The following is a 25,593-nucleotide window of genomic DNA, read 5'->3' as shown; positions in this document are numbered from 1 at the left end:
TGCATTTTGAAAACTTTATTTCATCTAATACTGTGTTTGGGAAGGAAGGAAAGTAAGACGAGAGAAAATGTGAGGGGAAAATAAGTTTATTTTTTATTATTTTGTTTGAATTAAGTAGAAAATAAAAAAGGAGGAAAACTATTAAAGGGAAAATAAAAATATTTTATTTTTTTTTCCTTTCTTCTCGAAATGGAAGGAAAGTGAGAGGATAATATTTAAAAGTACAAATATGATCCTATATTTAATAATTTTTTTAAAAATTTAAAGGTAAAGTTGTAATTTTACTATTCATAAAACAACTTTTCCTTCGATATTTTTCTCTCCCAATCCAAACAAGAGGAAAGAAAATAATTTTTATTTTCATTCCTTACTTTCTCTTTTTTATTTTCCTTCCATCTTAAAATGTTGCCAAATATAGTGTAAAGGAAAGCCTAAACCATACTATCTCAAGCCGGGATCGTGCGTCCAAATAGCCTTTTTTTTTTTTTTTTTTGGTGCTTCTTCTTTCAAAACTCAATCAAACACTTGTGGCAACTTTCATAATTAATTAAATTCAAATATCCAACTGCGTAAAAATGTAAACTAGGTGAGAATTAGTATTTATTAGCAAATGTTAACAATTAAATTATAATCGTCTCAAAATAACTTACTTTAGCCATTGAATTAAGTTATTTTATCTTATAATATAAAATATTAGAAATATAGATTTAGAATTAATTTGAAATGATTAAACTATTGATCAAAATCCACGATTCCCAAGGTGTATGGTTGGTGGCCAAAATTGGCAAACAAGAAGAAAAAGAAATAAAGCTGATACCAAGGAGGGAAAACTAGCAAATGGGTTGAATTCACCACGACATTAAAATAACAATCTCACCGAGAAAACTTTCCAAAAAATAAACAACAGCAATAATAGAAGGTCGTACTTAATGAAATCAATTGAGTATAATAGACCAATTTGGGGGTCCAAATTTTAATTATAATAAAATTTACAATGACATGATAGACGAATGCAATATGGTCTTAGTTTACAATATTTTATTAGTAATGAAACAAGAAAGTCTACTGCCACGTCCATTGCATCACTAATTGAAACCTTATTGTTTGTCACTTTATGCTTTTCTATATTTTATTTTTAATGCTTTTGAATATCTTCAATGGAGGTAGAAGTGTGAATGTCAATGAGGGGATTGCATATGAATAAAAAATGGTAAGTGCTTTATATATATATATATATATATATATATATATATATATATATATATATATATATATATATATATATATATATATAGTAGGTAAATTAAAATGTAAAATAATTTTATGTATGGAGATATAAATAAATCAAGAATATTCTAATTAGTCTTGAATTTTGAAATCATAATTACATTTTTTTTTTAATTTTGATCAAAGGTGAGGTATTAAGAATGAAGAAAGATTAAGGTGATATTTGATTTAGCTATTGGATACAACTATTGATAGTTTTTTCTATTAGCTGATGGCTGATATTAAATATTTAGTAATATTTAGTAAAATTTTATCTATTTGCTGTTGGTGTATAAAATGACTAATGGAAGAGTATATATATATATATATTATTCAAATAAATATATAATTTTTTATTTACTGTATCATATTTATTTTATTATTAAAATAGATAAATGTAAATTAAATAATATAAGAAAATATGAGTAATATACATTCCTAATGATATAGAAATATATTATAAGAGATGATAAAATAGTCTTTTTATTTTGAAATAGCAACAACTTATTAAGAATAGATCTAATTTCATAACTTTTTAAAATGCAGCAGTTCAAAGGGTGTATTAAATAAACAGCAACTGTTCGATATATTTATTAAACAGGTTAGGAGTAATTATTATGTAACGCACTCACTTTAGATAGTCCGTATATTCTACTGTTCCGGCGACTAACGTCTGTCCGGACAGCCAAGATAATTGGAACTACACTCTAACTAGACTGAAGAGGCATAAATTGACTAAATAAATACTAAGTAAAATCAAGAAAAAATAAAAGAAATGACGTACAAGTGAGTTAAACGAGCCGGAGTCACAGCGATGGATGACCTTAACGGGAAGCTACTATAAAGACAGCTACCAACCTCAAACTTGTGGGGAACCCTGTGAAATAATTCCTGGGACTCCGGTGAAGAGTTATTGAGGGTTCGATAACCATAAATTTGCTAAGAAAACACAAGGAGAATTAAAACAATAGGTACAGACAATTTCAGCTTGTTAAGCTAAATAGAGAGCATTTTGATCATTTCACCTTCAGAGACGATTTTTAACCAACTTGTCAATTTAAGTAAATAAATTATATGGCTTAAAATATGAATTAATATTGAGGAAACTTAAATTAAAAATGAGTAGAAAAAAAAATAAAAGAAATGAAAGAAAAGAAAAATTAACATTTATGACATAAGTTTATATGATGTCATAATGACATCATAAAAAGAGATAACCAATGGGCAATTAACAAACATTTAAAAGGGATAAGGAAGAGTTTAAAATGAGATAAAATTCATTAAAAATAGTCATCTTCTTCATTTTGGCTTCCATGGCTGATTCCCTCTTCTTCCATGATCTTTTTATTATTTTATTTTCTACCTTGATTTTCCCTAAGTTTTCTTCCATAAAACCCTAAATACCCTTCATAAAAATTAATCCCCACATCAAGAAGAACATTTTGATTGTCATAAAGTGAAGAAAATTCAAATTTTTAACAAGCCAATAAAGTGGTCAAAGAGGTTAGTGCACTAATTCACTTCTCTTTCCTTTATAAATATGAAGAGCTTGCTAAATTAAGTTAAATTAACATGAAATTAAAGAAATTCATGAGGATATGAAGTTACTAAATTTCTGCAGCCCTAGAATAAGAATGAAATTGATGGTTTCATAGTTTTAAATTGGTTAGGGAAGTTGATTAATGAAGTTTAATGTGTTGGGAATTGACTTGCATGGGTGTATGCTTGATTTGGAAATATTGAATTAGGGTTTAATAATAAATTTAGGGTTTTTGTGTAATTGTTGGAGATTGACTTGTTGAGATTGATTATTGACTAATTGAAGTGCTATGAATGACAAATTGTAGTATGGGAGTAAGGACGAATGAATATTGGGAGTGCTTCTCTTATGAAGGAAATTTGGACCTATGAGTTCAGTGTCTTGTTTGAGTTATAACTGAAGTTGTGTGACTCCAATTGATGTGAGGCCAATTGGAGGTGAAACTAGACTCAAAATACCCCATTTTTCATAAAGAAACTCTACTAAAATTCTGTCAAAATCTTAGTCAATTCTGGATATCCAAACACTGAACCTAGAAAAATGACCAAATAACGTGTTCATTTGGCCGTAACTCCCTCTAGACAGATCCAAATGACCTAAATTTTATACCATTTGAAAGATTAGACATAGGAATATAACTTTCATATAACTTTCATTAGAACACTAAGTCCAAAAATGCCTCTAACCAAATGAAATTACTGACCCAAGTTAGGTCACCAAACTGACCAAAATCAATTCTGCCCAAAATATCTTGGACATAGACCATCTGACCAGTTTTGGCAAAATGGCCATAACTTGGTCTATAAAAATCTAAATGAAATAAATCAATGGAAAAATTTTTATAAGACATAGCTCTACAATATTGGTCTTTTAACTAAAACCCAGAACCCAAAGGAACTAGGTCAAATGGTTAGAAAAAGTTAGCACATCAAAACCTAGAGTTTGACTAAACTACACTTGACCCCAGAACAGTCTTTAAGTCATATCTCCCAATAGAAAACTCTAATTGGGAAGATCCCAGCTGTTCTGGAAACCTAAGAAAAAGGACTCCAACTTTGATTTAGAGACTCGCCTCAAATTTTGAATGTAAGAACCCTGAAATAAAAGTCAAATCTACTGACCTGAACATGGACCCTGAAGACACAGGACACATGAGTCCAAGCCAGTGATTTGGCTATAATTAATTCTACAAAACTTGAAAAATTGTAATTAAAATTTCTGAGTAACTATAAGACATAGGGTAACAACTTCTATAAAGAATCTTAAACCCAAAAATGACTGTAATAGGTCCAATTAATTAGACCAAGATAGACTCCAGAATCTGCCTAATTCTGGACTTAGAAGAAGACAGTGAACTAGTTAAGATTATTTGACCATAACTTGAGTTCTAAAACTTCAAATAACATGATTCAAAAAGGAAAAAAAAGATAACACATAGAGGAACAACTCCCATGAAGGATGTAGGGCCAAACTGTGGCACATATTAAATAAATTGTTAGGTAAAGTTGAGACATCAAATCTGGATCTTGAGAAAGGTTCATAAAATTTACTTGTTATATGAAATGAAGTTAATCAAAATGAATTGTTAAACATAAAGTGACATGAATATGCATGTGGGACATATCTTTTGCATCATAAGTAACATGAAAATATTAATAAATACTTAATAATATTAATTTGCCCAAAATGTACCTAGACTTACTTATATAGTGTGGATCGATTGATATACCAATTAGAGACTACAGATAGCAGTACTGCCCACAAGAATAATCATTGATGGACAATATATATCTAAGATGGTTGTTCTACTGGCTTTATGCCTGCCGTTAGGCCATTGCGCCTTATTTTATTACTGGCTTCATGCCTGCCCGCTGACCTTGTGCCTGACATGACCGTTGTATACATGTTAAACATATGGCTGTCTAACTAGTATACTCCCGTGTATCTAGTCTTTATAATCTGTCATAGGTTATTTGGGCGCAGATAAACATAATAGGACTGAATATGGAACAAATGAACCAAACAGACCCTGATTGAGTAATTGCTCCCAAAGTTTTAGAAATATGTAAAAGACTTTAATTTCATGAAATCCTACACATTTTTATAAGATTATATATGAGATAATTATTTCAATTCTTAGTTATTTTATTACAAATTATTGCACCAATAAGCAGAAATGCTTAGCGTGTTGGTTTTTTCATCGCGTAGGTACTGGAGAGCAGCAGCAGTAGTAGTGCTTAGACCGAACTTGGACCAGATCTGCTACAGTGTGGGTTGTCACCTCATCAATTGTTTTGGTAGGGCTCATTAGATATTAGATTTTACATTTTGGTATTGTATGTAATTAAATGATGTAAATAATTTGGATTGTATATGAATTGTAAATATTGTACTTGACTTTATATGAACGAAATACAGTATTTTATTTTCTTGAAAATTGATATGAGTATGAGGAATAATATGATGAATGAATAAATGTAAAGGATATGAATTGTTTTAACAGGTAACATGAAACCCACCATGCACTAATAGAATAGAGTGGACTCTGTCTGAGTCTCCATAAAAATGAAGTGGGATAAAAAAAAATTTTCTACAAGTGATATAATAAAATTAAATGGACATTAAATTAATATTATAAATGATAAGAAAGGATAGGGTGCTCCGACATCGAATGTAGTACGCCTTACTTGACTACACTGTAGACGGGAGAGGTATGTTGCATATTAGATATAAAACCTCTATCAGTTATCCTAAATCTCTAACTCAAACACCACCTAAATAAGTAGTTTTGATAAAATTGTTTCCACACGCAAGAATTAATGAAGGAAATGATTTGACTTTATTAGAAGCACTTCTATATTAATATCTTAAACGTATCATATTAATATGGAAAATTGTACTATTAAAATCGTTTAGAAAGAGAATTTAATCTCCATATGTGAAAAATAATTTGGAAAAACTCTAATTGCAAATAAAAAAAAAAATAAATAAAGAATGGTGTTGATGATGGTAGGCCACCTTCGTTAGAAATTTTACTTTGAAAGTCTTTATGGCGGCAATTAATAATTCTTATTATTGAACAAAGCTAGATAGCTTTAGCTTCCATTCTTCTCAAGGCATTTATCTTAGGTGGTGCTTTCTCGAGGTACTTTCTCATAATCAATTTTTCTTTCTTAATTAATTTGAAAATGGTTAGCCTGTTTTATATAGCCACTAGTTTCTATGATTGGACTCAACCTATATATAATCATGGATTCTTCTATCTTCTTTTCGGTTATTTTTTCTAAGTGGTTGAAATCAACTTTCAATTTTTTTTACTTTTTTTTTAATTAATTCGAGTCATTGGAATTTTTTTTAATAGAAAAGAAAAATATTTTATTAATTAAAAATAAAATACACAAGAGTGAAATATAAATTAATATATTATATTTTTATTTTAATAAAATTAAATATTTATATAATAGTGTTAATAAAATATATAGGCTAACTAATAGGTGAGATATACGCTCCACTTTTCAATTCCATAATCTTTTATAAACCTCATCAAATAAGTTTAAAATTTAGATCAAATAACTTTAAAATTTAAATCATGTGAGAGAAAGGATCTATACTTCATTACGTATTTTTCTCTCCAAAAATAAAATAAATCAACTATAACCAAATATTAAAACTCCTCTTATAGGGGAATAACTTTATTAGAGGAGAGAAATACAATTACATTAAAAAAAAAAAAAAAAGATAATTCTTGAAATGTTTATTATTATAATTGTATAACTACAATTATTGAATAAACATACTTCTAATCTAAAGATTGTACTAAAAAAAAAAGAAAAAAAAAAGAATTTATTGTTAATATACTTGAGCTCTTAATCTTCTTATTATCAAATAAATATCCCATCATCAATAAATAAAGATTTTGAAAAGTCAAATTGAGTAATTGGGTCATTAACAAAGAGTCATCAAATCATTTCATTTTTGAATGGTTGATTAACAATTCCAGTCTTTGGTATGAAAAGTAAAAGCAAAAGCCAACTCCATATTTCAACTAATAATGTTTTACACGAACTCAACCTTTTGGCTTAACTTAAATAGTTCCTCAAGTCTAAGCAACTTTAGTTGATATAGATTCTAGATCAATTCCCAAAGTCACTTGTAAATAAAACCTTGTTTGCTTCAAATGAAAAGTATATTTTTCAAAAAGCACACTCACAATTAACTAACTTCTTAAAAAGTATTTTCATCGTCCATAAATAATAATCATATTTTGAGGCAGATAATTTTAGATAAAATAAAAAGTCACATATGACTATTATTTGTGGACAAAAAGAATATATTTTTAAAAAAATATATTTGTAAGAAATTTATTTTTGAAAAATATATATTTTTCAGAAAAAATACTTGCAGGAAGTGTAAAGTCATAAACGTGTTTAATGATTTAACAAGCTAAAATGATATAAATATTGATACGTTTTTATCACCTTTATATTAATTGCTTGTTGAAAAGATATTAAAAATATCGACTTTGACAAAAATTGATTGCATGGGACACCTTAATATTTAATCCCCAATCCCACCTTCTGTATAAAACAAACTTGGGTTTTGAATTTCTTAAGCTATTTCTTTCTACTTCTTATTAGCCAATAGACTATTTTGGGAGTAAGAACAACGTTGATAAGATCACTGCTGTCACATTTTTACATTTTTTGAATTAACAGTAATTTCATTTAATTTATAGCAAATTAATTTTATTCAGAAAAAAAAAAAATAACATATCTATTTTTTATTAGTATATTCATCGAGTGCTTTTATTTTTATAATTATGGAACACTTCTATAAAAGGAAATATTAATCATTACAGAATCATCATTACCAAACAATTAATTTGTTCAATCCACGTTTAATTGTTAAATAACTTAAGATTGATATAGAAAATATTATTTCTAATTCAGGACTGCGACTTCATATTATAAGTTATACACCTGATATTAAAAAAAAAAGAAGAAAAGTCTATAGTTTAATTGGACACTTAAATTTTACTAATGTAATGTCCTGTGCAAATACATATTTCAGGTCCATTTTATCTATATTCCACCATACATCCATTTTCCAAGAATTTTCTGAGCTACGCATTAAATTTCAAAACATGTGCTCTCAATTACAATGAAACTTCTCCATCCAATATTGGAAAATTTTGGAGGTGCAGAGAACTTACCACCCCTTGAAAGACAATAGCTTTGATAAAGAAATATTATAGGCAAGACTTATGATCTGTCAATATCTAGAAATCAATGAACACTTTTGACAAATTGTGAACATCTAGAAAGAGAGAGTGATATGTACTGCCAAGATTTTCCAAGTCTCGTGGAACGGACTCCAGTCTTTCTTGTGTACCATGAAGTTTCTGACAAGCTACAAGTTTCTGAGACTTGGCCAATATTAATCCATCTGATTGATTGATATCTCCCGAATTCTGCAGCTGAATTTAAGTTTTTGGAAGACCAAAATCGCTTAGTAAGGCACTTAATCCTTTCAGCAATGTGAACATCATTAAGTTTTAGTCATCACTATCGTTTCATAATTATCTGAACTTCAATTTTCCAGGAACAAAAAATAAATATTGGAACTTGACATATGAAGATAAAAAATGTTGAAAATACTTAACACCTATTTCAAATTTCATCTTCTTTGCATTTCCATTGAACATACGGTTCAGAACATGGTGAAGATATTAAATACAAATCTGAAAATACTATCTACATATCGCTGAAAAAGAAGCAAACTATGTGGACAGCTTTCAACTACCACAAGATAGATGCAGTTAATGCAACCTCTACACAGATCAAAATGCAAAATATTACAAATCTGAAAAATACTGAAAGTGATTAATTAACTATTCCTAATTCAGCCCAACAGTCCAGTTCATCTTGTCCTCTGTAAGGCCCATCTGTAGCCTAGTAAGCGCAGTATACAGCTGCTGCGAAACAGCACCAAAGCCACCTTCCTCGTAAGACACCCTGCAAAAAGTAAACTCAACTTCATTGCTGAAGTTCCACAATATACAACTGGGAAATTCTTTACCCCATAAGATTAAGATTATTGCTCCTTAAGTGTAAGAGCAAAATTTAATTTCAGTACATTCACTAGCCAGGATACACTCTTACCTTTTACCCTTATAAGTGATGCTGCCCACAGGTGACACAACCACAGCTGTTCCAGTACAAAACACTTCATCAGCATCAAGCAATTCATCCACTACCACAAGTCGTTCTTCAACCTGCATTTTTCACAAATTAGCAATGGAAATTTCAGTGACTCAAGTGGAATAATGCAATACCCATTGTTTTCTAGCTAAATCTCTGTCTTCAAAAGGATATTTGAGCTATGAAACCAACAGGAATAACTGAGATATTCAAATCCTGATAGGATAAAAGTTATTCTAACATTATCCACAGACAACTGATTCACTTTGGAGACATAATTGTCCTATCTATGTCAAGATGAGAGTTTCCAAGTAAAACTTGGGAGGAAAGAAAGAATATTACAAATGAAAAAGAATCCACAGCCCAAACACAAAACATTAAGCAGAAGTTGAGATAATGAATTAGCATGACTAAGCAGCGTTTAATATGTTCTGCATTTTTAAGCCTTCATGCATAGGTTACAATGCAGCTAGAGAGAACAGACTCAACTTACTTCAGCATATGATCAACAAACAAGAATATTTATGACCTTTCAAGCCTAGGAGAGTAACTGTCACAAATACAGCCTCTATTGGATCCTCTAGATTTGCAAGTCTACATATCCCAACAACAAGCATGGCTTAAACAATTTCATCAAATATCCTTATTTGCAAGCTCTGACCTTAGAGTATATAAAACAGGTGAAAGTCTATTTAAGAGGGAGAATAATGTGACTGATTTCCTCTAGAATCAACTAAAAATCTATTTCAGCAAATTTGCTGTAAGAAAAGGATAGCAGACCTAGAATTGCCATATCCCCATCTTTTATCATATCATCTCAATACAGTAACCTTACATTATTCTGGCAAAATGCAACTGTCTACCAGATAATATGGATATCAATTATCCAATATCACATATTTAATATTGGACGTATTGACTAAAATTGGGTACCTGGAATCCTTGGCTTCGAGCAACATCAATTACACTCTTCCTCGTAATGCCAGGTAGGATTGTCCCTTTTATTGCAGGAGTAGAGATAACATTATCCTAAGAGCACAAATGTGAACGTGTTAGCTTTAAGCATCTTGAGAAACACAAAGCATAAGAATAGGACAACATGAAATCCTCTGTTCCACTATTCACCAAGACAAAGGTATAGTTCAAAGTGAGATCATGGGAGACCAAACAACTAAAAAAAGTGGAAAGAATAAGACAAATATCACAGCATATTCCATTAACAAATGAAATGCTAAGCATTAGACAAGGAGCCAAAGTTATGTCCAGAGAAAATTAAGCCAAAGTTAGAATTAGTACATGCAAAGAATCCAAGCTTCCTTGCAACCAAGCTGTGAAAATAATGAGAAGTGAGGACAAATGTATCAATTATTACAACCCAAAAAAGGGGGGGGGGGGGGTGTTGGGTGGTGGCGGCGGGGGGCGGAGAGAACAATTACATTGCCAAATATAATTAAAAAAAAAAACACATTTTTAAGGATGATTCTGTCAATAAACACATATACATGAAAAGAAGAAAATAAAAGCCAAAAGCACATGTTTGTGTGTGTCGCTCGTTCTTAATATCATAGTTGATTAGTTATGTAATAATGCCTAGTCAACAGAGAAATTTTAGCATTCAATAACATTAGTAATAAAAATGCCAGAACATAATATCATATTAACAAAATTTGTCAACACAAAAACGAAACCATGATCTTCATTATTTGGAAGACAACAAAACAATGATCTAATAAAGGTTGGATTGTCAATAATAATGCTAAAGGTTCATTGAAGCAGCAATAACTGTTATAATAAGAGGTTAGGGTCCAAACTGTATGTCTCTCACTGCTTAGCAACAATCTGGCAAATATCTAGTCAAGGCAGCATATGGTGTTGGTAGTTTGCATTAATTTCACCAAAATAAGCAGAAATAGCAGCAGGCAGACCTCGCCAAGGGTTGTTTCAAGTCCTGAACCAGATCAGGCCTGGTCAATGGTTCATGGGGCCCTGAACGTTATATAGGGGGGCCAGTTTCAGTCCTCTCTCAGCCCTAAACTGGAACTAGTGGTTTGACCCAACAGGCCAATCTGGTTCGAACTGTATCTTTAAAAAAAAAAGGCAACGTGGTGGACGCAGGAAGGCAACACGTGGGCCAACCCAGACTGAACTGCTCAAAAGTCAAAACCAGAACCACCATTGAACCAGAGTAAACCTGGACTTGAACTGTCTGGAACTGTAACCGGCTGGAACCGCCTAAGGCCCGTCCAGTTCCGGTTCATTCCCCTTCTCAACCCTGAACTGGCCTGGACTGGTGCAGTAGGTGCTCTAGCTCAAAGGAATATAAAAATGGAGGGGGACAATGGTTGATTAGCAATGTTGTTCAAAATTTGAAAATTCAAGGTGCTGTTGCTGCCCGGCTACTAAGGTGGGGAATAGTGATCACTGTAATTTGCGTGATTTTAAAAGGAAAAATAAAGCATGGTTTTCCAATAAATGAAAATTATATTGACAAAACAAGGTTCCATGTAAAGAATTAGGCATCAATGTTTATAATGCTGCTATTTCCCCATAAAACAACAATCACACCCTTCAAGCACAAAAGGACTATACATAAAGAACTAATTCAATATAGACAAATACCTTCACAACAAAAATATTGCAAGACGAAACCTCCTCCAGATACTTTTTATGAACACAATCTAGATATAGAACATCAGAATATCCTTTGGCTTTTGCAATAGATTGTGCCTTGAGTACCTACGAGTAACAATCCAATAAATAAAAGGAGATGAATTGGATACTAGAAATTGTAATCGCTTTTCAAAAAGAGACAAGATATAAGTTAGATACTTTAAAATCATATGAATTATGGTGCTAGTGATGTATAAATAAAATTAAAATTCTGTCTTGAAGCAATAATAAAATTGCACCATACTTTTCATCAATAAAAAGTTTTAAACCATATGAATTTCCTTTTCCTAAGAAATAAATAAGAATCTTGCAGCAAGGTCTTTAAAAAAAAAAAAGGAAGAGGAAGAATTTGGCATGAACTACAAGCCCAACTTACAGCAGCATAGTTCCCTATAGTCTTAACACCTCCAGTACCACCAGGAGTTGCTCGATGCAATTCATGCTCAACAATCAAATTAATCGGGGCCACACCTTCCTGGAATCAAATATGTAAAAGCAGCTACATTGACTGTCCATTGGAGAGGGATTTCAAATGAACAACAATCTCATAAACCATATATTAAGAAGCAACCAAAAACTACTAATGCATAGGCACTTACATGGTGACACAGGACATACCAATATATATATATATATATGAAAGAAATCATTTTTCCTGTTTTTTCAGTGTGTGTGTGCATGTGCTGTTGCCTGCACAAGCATGGGTATGTGCATATGTATGATTTCTTTCATATAAGCTCCATAAGAAACATGAATAATTTAATAACCATTAGTTGACAAACAGATGTCATCTTGCTTGATAAGTTGTTTCATTATTAGTTTCATTGAACTGTAATTAATTCAGCCTTTTCTATTTATTACAAAGTCACTAGTCACTACTAATTAACTCTTTAGCTAAGGATCTATCTAATCAGTCTAAGCTTCAATCATGGCACGTGCATGTAGTCAATAAAGTCCATTTCATAGAATCTAAACTCATTTACAGAAAAGCTGGAAAAAGGATCATTTAATTTGTAGAATTCATTATTTAAGGCATGTCAATTAAGTTTCAGAATATCAATCTTAAATCAATTGAAATAAAGATAAAATTCTGGAGCACAAACTCCAATTAAACATAATGTGACCGCCATATAATTCAGAAGTGGCAATACACTGATGATGCAGAACTTTAAACAAGACACTTCCAAAGGGATGTGAAACAAAACCAAGAGCATAATGGAACAGTAACTCAAAACCAAGGGTACATAAAAGGATACCATAATTCAAAGTTGCAAGCTATGCTCAACCACACTATGAAAGAAGAAAAAGCAAACCAACCTTAAAATAGTTTCCTACAGGTGAAACATAAATTAAAAAGGTGTACTCAGGAGCAGGTGCAACACCAAGAACAGCTCCAGTTCCTATAAGCAATGGCCTGATATACAAGGAACCCTTACCTGGAGGGGGAACCTGAAACAAGATATCAAAAATTTAATAATCTAGTTTGGGGTGCCAATAGTAATAAATATTAACACGGAACAGCTATAGTTTACCCAACGTTTGTTTGCTAAAACAGTTGCTTTCACAGCTTCCACAAACTGTTCAACTGTAGGTGATGGCATGCACATCCTTTCTGCACCTATTTTCATCCGCAATGCATTTTCTTCAGGACGAAACAGGAGAATATTACCATCTTCTTTCCTGTAGGCTTTCAAGCCTTCAAATAATCCCTAGCAACAGAAAAGAGAAAGAAAAATGCTTTCATGAGCAATACACACAAATAAAATGTAAAGCTCTCCTACATGAAACTAAAAGGGTTTAAAACAAAGATTGTCAAAATTCCAAAATCCAATCAGGGAAAGCAAGGCAGCAACTCTACATTTCTTTTTCCCCATATGTTCATTCAGTTCAGGAATCAACATTCATCCTGGAATTGAATTTCATAAATCATGAGAATAGTAAAGCTCCATTTCATATAGGGTTAACGAGGTGACATGTTATATCCCACCCTGTTTTAAGAGCGTTTGGCTCACTCAAATTAACCAGGTAAAAACCCTCCCCCTCCCCTCTTTCTCTAGAATGGTATAGAGAGGAATTAAAGAGAGACTAGAGTAATGAAAATCTTCATCTTTACTACATTCTCAATCTAACATTGTTAAATGTTCATATGTAACAATTAGGCAACATTCACAGATTAACCCAAAGAATAATCATTACACCATTAAATTCACACATTAAATCTTACTCCTATGAATTTTTATCCCTATTTGCTTTTTTGACAATGTCCCAAAAGCATTCACATCTTCTTATTCTTAACTAGAAAAGAAATTATATTGAGGGAGAGCAAAATGGAGAGTGCAACATTCTACATAAGGTAGTCCTGTACTAACCAACACAAAACAGAAAACACACAAATACAAGGCTAAAAGAAAATCAAAACAAATAACATTTGAAGACTCTAATGACCCATGAAGCACAAACCCTCAAAGAAGCCATGAAAACCACATTCTCCCACAATGAATTAAGGACAAAATCTCATTATTGAAAATGTGGCCATTCCTCTCGAGTCTCCATCTAAATGCTCCATGAGAGGGGAAAAAACAGAGAGAGAAAGAAGCACATTGGCAAAGAACATGAACATCTCTTATACTGCCAAAAATTCTCCATTTTAAACCGGCAAAAGTCTCTAAAGAATCAAGCATGCTCGATACCCCTTGAGAAAGACCAAAAGGAAAATCCAAATTACCCCAACCACCTCACAATGTGAAAATAAGTGAAAACAAGACTCTAGGATGCAACACAATACTCATCAATAAGACAATAGTATTCACCTTATGGAGAACTAAAAACCCTACAAAAGTCTTTATCAAGAGAATTTTATGTTTCCAAATTTTATTAGATGCATGAGAAGGATAAATAAGATGACAATAGAGGATTTACAGGAAAGTTTCCCCAACCAGAAATCAAAAGATCACATCCTTCTATTTGCACTAGATAGATAAAATCATAAAAATTGAAAATATTTCTTCTTAATTTCATAGATAGCTTAGGGAATAAAATATTGCATTATATAAAAACGTTCCAACAACAGAATTCCAAAAATTATACTATTTCTTGTTTCAATTAAAAATCATTTGCAACATACTTTTATACAAGCATGTTGGTCAAAAGTTAACATTTCTAATTCTCATCCAATTTCCGATGAACATTATAGATAACTACAATAAGAACGAGGCCGCTCAATTTTCTTCTGAAGAATGAAAACACAAAAAAGATGTCATAAAACTTCAGAATCTAAAACAACACTTGCCATCCTAGAATGAAGATCAAAATGCAAGTTTGAACATATTGACACATGAGCACACTGACATGCCTCTTTAAAATTCCACTCAATCAAGCCACAATGCAAAAATGGATCCAGAGAAAACAAACAATAATGAACCAAAATCAGATTTTAGATAATGTAATGCAATTCACAAGAAATCCTAGGGAAAAAATAAAATAAAGAAAAAATAAATACAACCATCAAAATTTTCACATACTTATTTTATAGCTAAAATTCTAAATCAAACATGGAAGCATCTATGCAAAGTAGGTATCAATGAAGAAAATTAATAAAAATGTCCTACCTGGCCATAGTTTAAGACACCCGCTGAGGGATTCAACTCAATATTCCCAAATCGTTGTAATTCACCTTTAGAAAAAATTCCACCTCTAGCACATTTCATGGTATACATATAGTCAGTGGGAACATACGCAAACCCAAGGCTATCCCAGTCTATGTCGGCTAATTCAGTTGTTTCACTGCTGCATTCAACAAATACATGTCACCATATGAAAGCAAAGAAGCATGAGCAAAGAATGATCAAGAAACTGTAATTGAAGCTGCAAATAATGTTTACCCTCCATCTTTTATGATAATTTTGTTAAAAGGTCAAAGAGTTGAGAAATAATAAATCTATTACATATGTTGGATGTCAAAACCTCCTTGGATTTGGAGTTCAAAAGCAGCATGATAATGCTCAGAATACTATTGTCTTCCCATCCTTTTGAATAATAATAATAAAAAAAAAAAAAATAGGCCTTGAGGGAGATTGGCTAAAGGATGATCAAGAAGTATTAAATTGAGGTGACTGAAGATGGCTTGCCAGATGAAATGCCACCTGAGATTTCTAACATGTCCTTTCCGTGTCTTTAATTCTTCATAAAATGCAGGTCCTAGGTAAGGTTAAGAACAGCATATTGAACATATGCCATCTAGTAAGACAGTAACCGCAAGGGGCTAAAGATCTTCCCATAAAAGATAAGAGCAGTTATGCTATAGAAAACAGAAGCACCAAAAGGGGATGCTGCAATGCTCAGGTCTTGCACTTGGAACACGGATTCAACAAAAAAGGTGAATTTTAGTAATTTACTAGCTAAACTATTGGATTCTTATGAGGGTATTTAGGTCACCTCAACCAGCCTCCTTCTAAAAGGTTCCCATGGACACTAAATAGCAAAAGACCATTACTCCATCGAAATCATCCCCATTTTCGAAGGGTAAAGCAATTCATGACTTGAGGACAAATTTTCAAAACTTGGGAAGACCAACGCAATTGTGGCCAGAAATGTTGATGTGAATTTAAATGGATTCAATTCAACCTTATATAGGTATACTCTGAAAACAGAGAGCACCTGATAAATGAGATATTAGAGAGACGCTCTCAGATGAAAGCCAATTCCTCTAAGTAGTCAACTCAGAGGTCAAAAGAAAACCCCAGAAGCAGTCAAATTCCTAAAATACATTTTATATACTTGGCATCTATTTTGTTGATGGTACGAAAAAAATGAATCAATAACAACATTACCAAAAAAGTCTAGGAGCACAGACCTGCAAATATCAGATACTGCAGCGTCAGGCCTGAAAGGAGAGACAGCTTGCAGGGCATTAGAAGAAAGACCCCCCTTTACCAGCTGCAAAAAGAATCAAATTGAATAAAAAGAAACAAGCAAAAGCAGCAGCGAAAGAAGATAAAGCAAAAGGAAGAAATTACCTTGAGAGACAAAGAAGAAGGAAAAGGAGAGAAATGAAGTGAGCGATGAGAGAAGGAAGGAAGAGGAAGGAGAGAAGAAGAATTGGGGGAAGGGGAAAGAAGGTAATTTTGATGCAAAGTGGCAGTCTCCATTTGTTTCTTCTTCTTGAGTCTGGCAGCGAAAGCGCGTGTTTCAAAGAGGAGGAGAAAGGAAGCGAAGGAGGCGAGCTCTGAGGGTAGGACTAATCCATGTGGCTTTTTATCCTGCGTTCCGCTGACGTACAAATCTCCAACTAAGCTGCGGTGTTATTTATTAGAAAAAGTAATTAAAATAATAAAAATGAATATATATATATATATATATATATATATATATATATATATATATATATTAACTATTAACTCAAATTTGAATCAATTAACTTAAATTTTAAAATTCAAAGAAATTTTAATTAAAATTAAAATCAATTGATCAATTAGCAATAACACAGTTAGGGCGTGTGTTTATGAATGCTTTAACAAATGTTCTTAAATATTGTTTAGCAAAACTTTATGAGCAAAATCAAATTCTCCTCAAAATGATTTTAATTTTAATTAAATTTTTTTAAAATTAAAACGTTTAATTAATAAATTCAAAATTAAAATATTTAGATAGAATCACAAATTATTATTTAATTATAATAGAAGATAAAATGATAATTTTGTTTATAAAATTAAATTTGAGGGAGATAATTATTTAAAAGTTAAAATTAAAGGACTAATGTGTATTTTTTTTTATTAAATTTAGAGAGCAAATTATAGTTTATGTTATATTTTTTTATTATTTTCTCATTTAATTAACAGAATTTTTTTATTAAAATTAAATTATTAATAATTAAAATTAAAAAATTAAATTAATTAAAATTAAAAATTAAAAGAGTTAATTATAATTTTTGTGAAATCTCTTGGCCGTCAAATTATAATTTATTATTATTATTTTTTTTTTAACACAAGGGAAATAAGGCAGGCTATGGTTTATGGGGGAACGGCTGCGTAGAAATAGAATCTCATTTTGCACGTGATAAAAATATTCACCTACGAAAGGAACCACAAAAGAATAAGCCCACATGATAAATACACTCACCTCTATCTTCATCCACCCCACCAATATTTCTACTTCCGACCATGTGGGATTCATTGGATTGTTCATCTTATATATATATATATATATATATATACTCCATCTAGATATGCTTTGCAATTATATAATATAAAATTTTAAGAATTCCTCTTATGGGTTAGAAATTTTTTAATATTAATATCATCAATTTCATAAATACCATATCAAATCTCAGTAATTAAATCACTTTTTTAAGAAATATGGGTCATTTAATTTATATAAATAAAAAAATTTATTCATTAATAAAAAAAAATGATAGTATTAAATTAATAATACAATAATTCAATTGATGATAAAGAAAGAAAATTTTTAATTAGAAAAATTATTTTTTTTATGAATTTTTAACTTAAAAGATTATTTCTTAAAAAAATAAAAAATAAATATGATTTATGATAATTTGTTTAAATTTGTTCTTGCAAACGAGTTTTAAATGAAGCTTTTAAAAATTTTCAACCCTTATATTTATAATATTATTAAATTTTAATACATTATTATTATTAAATTTTGATAAAATTTTAATTATTATGAATTTTAAATGATAAAATGATAAATAAAAATAATTTTACAATTAAATAGAGATTATATGAATTTCTTATGCAATCAAGAAATAAGAAAATCAATAATTTTTTTAAAATTCATGTGTTTTTTGCAATTAACATTTCCCTCCATTTTCACTTTTCTTTGTTTATCATAGGATTCGATACGTTTATTTTGTGAATTATTATCTAAAATACAATATTAATTAAAACACATGAAATATTTTTATATATTTGACATAATAACGAATTACAAAATAAATTTAACAAAAATAAATTTAATAAAAATATTCACTTTATTTTTATTGTATGGGACCAAATTTGAATTTATATATTTTTTAAATTATTTAAATATTTTCGTTCAATTTTCTAGATATCATTTTCATATTTTTTTTCCATTGGGCAGACAATTTGTACCATTTTCTACTAAAAAAATGAAAAATAAAGAAAATAAGAAAGAAAAGGGTGCAAATGCAGAATTAACATTCAGATGATATATAACATTTATCCACTCAACCCTATGAATGGGAATGTCTACACCAATGCCAACGTCAAAAAGCACAAAAAGCCTCACTCCATTGTTAAACATACAATATGACAAGAAGAAACACATCCTCATTTGATTGCCAAAGAGCAATAAAAATGTTGCCTACTTTCAACGTTTCTCAACGCCAAGGTAGGGATATTTCAATCTGACCATGCAAAATACCGACTTTTAATAAAGTAACAACCACACGACCCCTAAGCCAGACAAGGATGCACAATTGCCTGTACATGAGTTTCCAAACCTCCTACTTAAGGACATACTAAACATTAACAAATTACCCCATGAAACCCCATAAATATATATGCAAATCATTTACAAATTTCCACACCTGCTTCGAGATGATCCAATCACACATTAGGAGACACCACAAGACAAGTCAACTGGCATAAGTACTCAACCAAAACCCAGTAAAATTAGTACTTCCAGCACTCTGCACTACAACAGACTGGAAAAAATTATTAGGCTGCTCGATGTTGCATGGTTACCATTCATTTAAGTGAACAAAATCAAAAGCTTAAAGATATTTGCATGCTTGCCTGATCATAAACACATCAACAAGGCAACAGCTAGAATTCTACAGCTTCTGTTTTGATCTTGTCCTCCCTGCAATATTCTCAGGAACCTTCTCACTATTGTCAGATATAGCAACATCGGAATCTTCAACCCTCAGATCATCCGCTTTGGATGCATCTTCATGAGACTAGCAAAACAAAAGTGCATGCATATCTAGGACATCAGAAGGAATGAAACTAAAGGACAAGTGAAAAAACAGCAGCATAAGAAATTCAATCGACATTAACAGAAACAGAAAGCTCACGTATGTAAGTGCTTTTTAAAACCAACTTATCATTAGGACATTAATGCAAAATCACACCAGACAAAGAAATCATGAAACATGAAAGATACATGAGAGCATTTAACAGTTACCTGATGTTGGTCAGTACCACGTCCAACATTTCTCACTTTATCCTTTAACATTTCTGATACCTCAGAGCCACATGGTACCACACTATGGTCCACACATCTCTGATTTGATTGACCATTTGTTCCTCCATCTTGAACATCACAGTAATCACAGGTCACTTCAGAAGTCACTTCTGAAATTTTGATGATTTTGTCCGCAATTACCATGTCAGCATCTTCACCTTCTTCAGTTGAATGCTGACCTTCTGGCACATTGATCTGGGTTGAAGTTATACTGGTAATAGAAAAAAATGAATTAAATTGTTTTAAACAGGTAGCACTACCAACTACATTCATCAATACAAGCAAATTATCTGAGGAGAATTTAAAGAAAATAATTTTCCACTACATCAGCTGTACCAGGGGTTATCGGCATCTTTGGATAAATTCACAGCAGCATCTTTATGTTGCCTCCTCCTCTTATTGTTCTGTCTTTGCTCTAGTTGTGGATCAGTAGAAACATCCAAGGGAGAGTTTTTAACTCTCCTTTTCCTTCCGGCGTTAATTCCTTCTTCAGAAAGTGAGGGAGCAATCTCTTCATTAGCATCTTCCTCATCATGTTTTCCCTTGACAATATCATCTTCAGGGGGTTCAGATATCACCTTTGGTTCACCAAAAGCATATCTCACAGGCTGTCTCGTCCCAGAACTCTCTATTGATTTAAGGTTTTGTCCATGATATCCATTGGAAGAATCCAATTTGCTGGCAGATTTTAAACTTGCATAATCATTATTGGATATCAGAGACTTTTCCTCACTCTTCAAAAGGGGCTTCTCAGGAGAACTTTTGAACATCAGTTCAGTGCAACGTTTGATCCAAGAGAAACGAGCAGAGTTCGCGGATGAAGCAACATCTGTTTTTTGCATAGATGAAGAATCAAGTCCACTTCCATTGTTAGTATTATCTACTCTTTCATGTGAAGCCAGGTCACTATCTTTTACAGAGGAGTGATTTCTCAAATATCTTATTGCAGAGATTTTCTGCTGGCTAGACTCCATGCTTGACTGTTGTATCTTAGCCACTTCCATGTTATCCAACATAAGTTTCAAATCTTCCAATTTTTCCAGGCGTTCAATCTGAAGACAAACCTCCTCTCTTTCTGCATGTAATAATTCCCTCTGTTTCTCTAATTTCTGAGTTTGATCCTTAAGGTCCTCGATGGATTTATTCAGCACAGCCCATTCCATGTCTCTTCGCTCACGATCTAAATTTATCTCTGTTCTCTCAGAATCAAGCTTCTTCATCTCTAAAGCAACATCCTCCAACTCTTTTGCTGCTTTCTCTCTAAGAGATCTAATATGTTGAAGTTCATTTTTCTTTTCTATCTCAAAGGCTTTCTCTTGACCCCTTAAATAGCTTTCCACCTCTTCACGCCTTTTCTCTATACTGTTCTCCAGCTCTCTCTTCTGCATCTCAATACCCAACAAGAAATCTGAATGTTCCTTCTGAATTTTGTCGAACCACTCAGCATGCTCATGTTCCATCTTGTTCATAAATTCCTCCCGCTCATGGTTAAGCAACTCAACATCATGTTTATGCTGTTCTTGAATTGTTTCCTTCTCTAGTCTTAGACTATCCCGTTCATCCTTAAGTAACCTATAAACCGCCTGTCTCTCCTCAACTATACGTTCAGCTTCTGTCTGCAGTTCTTCCCTTTTTTCATCAATAAGCTCCCATTCAGTTTCAAACTTAGCCTTTTCAACCTTCAATCTGTCTTCTTCAGCCATAAGTTCCAATTTCTGAGCCCTGACCATATCAACCTCTTCTTTAAGTTTCATCCCCAAAACTGAGAGCTCATTTGTTTCAATTTTCATAGTCTCTAGTTTCTCCTTCGCACAATCGACTTGTTTCTTTTTGTCTTCCAAATAATTCAAGGACTCCTGGAGTTCTAACTTTATTTTGTTAATCTCTTCTTTTTCTTGCTGTATAAGTGCTCTCCTCAACTCACTGTCCCTCTCAGCAGCATTAAGACTTCTTTCTTTCCCATCAAGAAAATTTATCTTTTCTGCCATATCTTTCTCCTTGTCAGTCAACAACCTTGATTGAACCTCTAAGTCATGTTCCCTCTCATTCAACATGTCCTCCCTTTGTCTAAGATCCACTTCCCTCAATTCCCAAGCTCGTCTCTTGGCCTCAATTTCATCCTCCACCAATTTGCGGTTCATCTCCAACTCAGCTTCAAATTCTGACTTCCTTGTTTTCAGAACAGTCTCATGATTGGCAATAACTTTCTGAATTTCAACCTGCATTGTTCACAATTTCACATTGAAAATAAAATAAAAGAGGCATAAGTATTCAGAATGGTAATAAAGCCCACACCATAGTTTACTGCGCACCATATATTTATGCCAACAAAAATGGATGTTAAGATAGATTAACTCACAGATTTCTCGCTTGACAGTTTTTCTTTCAAAACAAGAAACTCTTGCTCTCTCTTGTTTAGTAGAGCCTCCCTCTCAATAACAGCCTACATGCACCCAAAACAAGACAGAAATAAATAGATTCTTCAACAAACTCAGAAAAAATTTAATAGGACAGCCATTCACACTGATTTTATAAATATATATATATATATATATATATATATATATATATATATATATATATATATATATATATATATATTACCTCTTCTCTTTGTGTTAAGGAAGCCACAGTCAGCTCCAAGTTGGATTTCTTGTCATTCAAGTCCCTAAGTTCCTTCTCAATATTTGATTTTGAGGACTCCAACTCCTTTTCTAGACGTTTTAGCTCTTGAGATTTGCTGGCAACATAATCCTCCCTCTGATTCAACAAAGCTTGCCCATCAAGTAACCTTTCATGTTCCTGCTGCAGAACTTTCCGTCTCTCACCCAAAGTTTGTCTCTCGAGAACAATCTCCTTCTCTTTTGCATCACAACTAAGACACGAAGGGAACACATAAATAGTACTAAAACTTGCTAAATAGAAAATTAACAAGAAAAATCTGAAATTCATAATTAAGAACTAAATGAAAATAATCTCCAAATCTAATTATCCTTGACCGCATCACTTTTTCTCTAATGAGGGAAAAAGAATAAATGAGCCAGAAACTGAAGCACACTAGAGATCATCACATCAAGGAATTGCAGAAAAAGTAGATGCTATAACATCAGTTCATGTCTGCTCCATTCAAATTTCATTGACTAACTAAAATTTAGACAGTAAAACAATGAAAACAATACATACTCAGCCTTGAAAGCACTGGTACGCCTGCCAAGATCATCTTCACGTGCTTCAACTTCCTGCAGCTTTCTTTCTGCAGCTCGACGATACTGGCTAGCTTCTGCTTGTAAAGCTTCTGCAGCACGCATTTTTGCCTCAGAATCCATGTATTTTTTCTGCGCATCTTCAACCATACTTCGTGCATCAGCCAATTTACAATCAGCTGCAACCTTGGTTTCAGCAGATTCAGCACGCATCTCATGCAAGGCCTTCTCAATCTATATAATCCATCAGAAATAATCAGAATTATATGAAAACAATAGAGACCACAAAAGAATAAGGAAGAACCTAATGAAAATCGTACACTTGCTATACACTCTTTCTCAACTCCCACAGCCTTCTTCAAGCTTTCTTCTCGTTTCCTTGCTTCTGCTAAAGAAGACAAGTGCGCAACTTGATCACGCTTATGCTTTAGTTCAGCTGCTTCAGCAGAGGCTTTGATTTGCTCATATTTTGAAGCAAACTCTTTTCTTTCCAAAATGAGAAGACCCATGTGGTGTTGAAGATCAAAGACCTACATTAAGTCACACTGTTCAGATATACAGTAAAGCAAGAATATTGTTGCCAAATCTAGCTAGAATCTAACCAGAATTTAAGTCTTTATTGCAGAATAAAGCCTAACAAAAAAAGTGAACATTTAATCCACCTATCCATTAAACCACTGACTAAATTCTAAACTCAATTTCAACAAGTAAAATCAAACACAAGTTTAGCAAATTGGCTGACAGTTTTGGCCACATGATAATAAGATTTCTGCTCATTTTACTTTTCAGTTTCTAATAAACCTCAAAGGAAGACAAAGCAAGCCCAGAATCAGATGCAACTCCAGAATAAAATGATATAGTATAAACCACAAGTGTCAAACACCATTACGAAACTTTTCTCCTGATGAATAATTTTCAAGTAGTGACTTTTATTTGTCTAATCCAATAATGACCTACAAGCCTACAAATAAGCAAAGCAAATTAGAGCCCAATCTATCAATTGTGAAACAATTATGAAAGAGAATGCCCTTCACCTCTTGTCTAACAACTAAAAACATTCTTCATATATTTAGTCTATTCTTAAAGTCAGTTCCTTGGTCCACCATAATTAATCACAAACCTTGGTTACAATTGATAACTGATTGAAAAGTCAAGCACGACTATTAAAATCACTGCAATATACTTGTGCAATTCTCAAAACTACAACTCATTTACTTGTGTTGCTCGTTTCTTAGAATCAATTGAAGTTCAAAATTTTCAAAAGAAAATGGTTTCAGTTAACTCAAATGTGAAAGAAATGGAAGAAACACATGAATTAAGATTAATGACCCCACTAGCACCAATAATTTTTCCACAAAAAATACAAATAAACCACGCAACTAGCCATCAATATTCCTTCCTTTCTTGAAGTCCTTGGATAATCAGGGGTCAGGGTCGATTTCTACCCATTCATTTGGTTAAAATAAGAAAGAAAACAAGATTTTCCACCCTATGTATTGTTTCATTTTTATTTTTCAAGTTAAAAGCATTTTGAACTGAACTAACTCAGTTGAGCAGATTCAATATTTAACTTCAACATCCATATTTCAAAATTTTGGAATTCAAATTTTTAATATACAGAGTTATCCCCTTTCTCGTTGTTCTAAATTATACAAAAAACAAAAACACACTCTCTTTCAAAAAGAGGGGGTTCTAAAGACTGACAAAGAAACTGAAAGACCACCAAAATTTCCATTACTTAAAAAATAAGGTTTCAAAATCCAAGAAAACAAACCTCAGATTCAAGTTTCGCGATATACGCTATGAGAGCAGCCTTGTCTCTTCTTCTAATGGATTCCTCATCAAACCCCACCTCTTTGAGACGCTTCCAGATCGTATCGTCGCTGAGTGGGGTCTTCAAAACCCTAGCACCAGGCGTTATAGATAAAGCTCTACCATTACTGGGAGTGACCGGGCTCGCCATAACCGGAGTCCGATCACCAAGTTAAGAGTATAAAACCCTAAATTACGCGATCTGGTACAGATGAGCTAGCGGAAATCCGTGAACCAAAATTTTCCTTTTGCTTTTTCTCGCACTTTGCCTCACTTTCTACCCCTTTCTTTTGTAAATCTTTTTCTTTCAAATGAAGGGAGAGGGACGGAAACACCGTTGAACAGTACTTTTTTACTATGGAATGAAATGGTGAAGACCGACTTGGAGTGAGCAAGGCAGGTTAAGCGTCGTCGTTTTATGTGATTGGCATAATTGGCATTTGGTTTTAGCGGCTGGAATCATGGATTGAAAATTAAATTTATTTGAATGAGGTAGAAGCTGAGTGACAGTTCATCAGTCAAACTTTTCCACGTCATCAAAGCTGAAAAGGTGAATTCTTTTTATTTCTGATGTGCTCAGAGAAAAGGTTAATTATTTATTTAGATTAAAAAAAATTCTCACCATAGGAAGCCATGATTTACGGTATTCCATATCAATTGATATGGACTGTCATGTGCC

General features: G+C 32.3%; 2 protein-coding genes across 4 annotated transcripts; both read right to left on the bottom strand.

The window, feature by feature from the left end:
- Positions 1-8,471: 8,471 nt before the first annotated feature.
- LOC110661780 (branched-chain amino acid aminotransferase 2, chloroplastic) lies at positions 8,472-16,912 on the bottom strand. Its single transcript, XM_058154417.1, has 10 exons — positions 16,692-16,912; positions 16,529-16,611; positions 15,285-15,459; positions 13,209-13,385; positions 12,994-13,125; positions 12,053-12,151; positions 11,626-11,742; positions 9,940-10,035; positions 8,968-9,080; positions 8,472-8,820 (listed from the first exon to the last, which is right to left on the bottom strand). The coding sequence occupies exons 1-10, from the start codon at positions 16,821-16,823 to the stop codon at positions 8,703-8,705; spliced, it is 1,242 nt and encodes a 413-aa protein (XP_058010400.1). The 5' UTR covers positions 16,824-16,912; the 3' UTR covers positions 8,472-8,702.
- Positions 16,913-18,837: 1,925 nt separating this feature from the next.
- On the bottom strand, positions 18,838-25,290 carry LOC110661779 (protein CROWDED NUCLEI 4). Of its 3 annotated transcripts, none has more exons than XM_058154416.1 (9): positions 24,877-25,290; positions 23,423-23,632; positions 23,083-23,336; positions 22,504-22,774; positions 22,259-22,342; positions 20,236-22,118; positions 19,840-20,110; positions 19,449-19,612; positions 18,838-19,357 (listed from the first exon to the last, which is right to left on the bottom strand). In XM_058154416.1, the coding sequence occupies exons 1-8, from the start codon at positions 25,063-25,065 to the stop codon at positions 19,487-19,489; spliced, it is 3,288 nt and encodes a 1,095-aa protein (XP_058010399.1). In that variant the 5' UTR covers positions 25,066-25,290; the 3' UTR covers positions 18,838-19,357; positions 19,449-19,486. The 3 variants fall into 3 exon arrangements, with proteins under 3 accessions (XP_058010399.1, XP_058010398.1, XP_058010397.1); XM_058154415.1 differs by having other exon boundaries at positions 18,838-19,342; XM_058154414.1 differs by having other exon boundaries at positions 18,838-19,612.
- Between the last annotated feature and the right edge of the window lie 303 nt (positions 25,291-25,593).

Source organism: Hevea brasiliensis, chromosome 10 (genome assembly GCF_030052815.1).
Source record: "Hevea brasiliensis isolate MT/VB/25A 57/8 chromosome 10, ASM3005281v1, whole genome shotgun sequence".
Classification (NCBI taxonomy): domain Eukaryota; kingdom Viridiplantae; phylum Streptophyta; class Magnoliopsida; order Malpighiales; family Euphorbiaceae; genus Hevea; species Hevea brasiliensis.
This window is presented reverse-complemented; position numbering and strand designations above follow the sequence as displayed.

Bases quoted from the DNA above. Each gene is read 5' to 3' on its own strand.
- LOC110661780 (XM_058154417.1), bottom strand. From the start codon at position 16,823: ATGGAGACTGCCACTTTGCATCAAAATTACCTTCTTTCCCCTTCCCCC. The intron at 15,460-16,528 runs GTCTGTGCTCCT...TGAATGCAGCAG, and splicing joins GCAGTATCTGATATTTGCAG to TGAAACAACTGAATTAGCCG. The intron at 8,821-8,967 runs GTAAGAGTGTAT...TACTTTTTGCAG, and splicing joins ATCACTTATAAGGGTAAAAG to GGTGTCTTACGAGGAAGGTG.
- LOC110661779 (XM_058154414.1), bottom strand. From the start codon at position 25,065: ATGGCGAGCCCGGTCACTCCCAGTAATGGTAGAGCTTTATCTATAACG. The intron at 23,633-24,876 runs GTTTGTTTTCTT...GACTTAATGTAG, and splicing joins TCGCGAAACTTGAATCTGAG to GTCTTTGATCTTCAACACCA. The intron at 23,337-23,422 runs GTACGATTTTCA...TGGATTATATAG, and splicing joins AGAAAGAGTGTATAGCAAGT to ATTGAGAAGGCCTTGCATGA.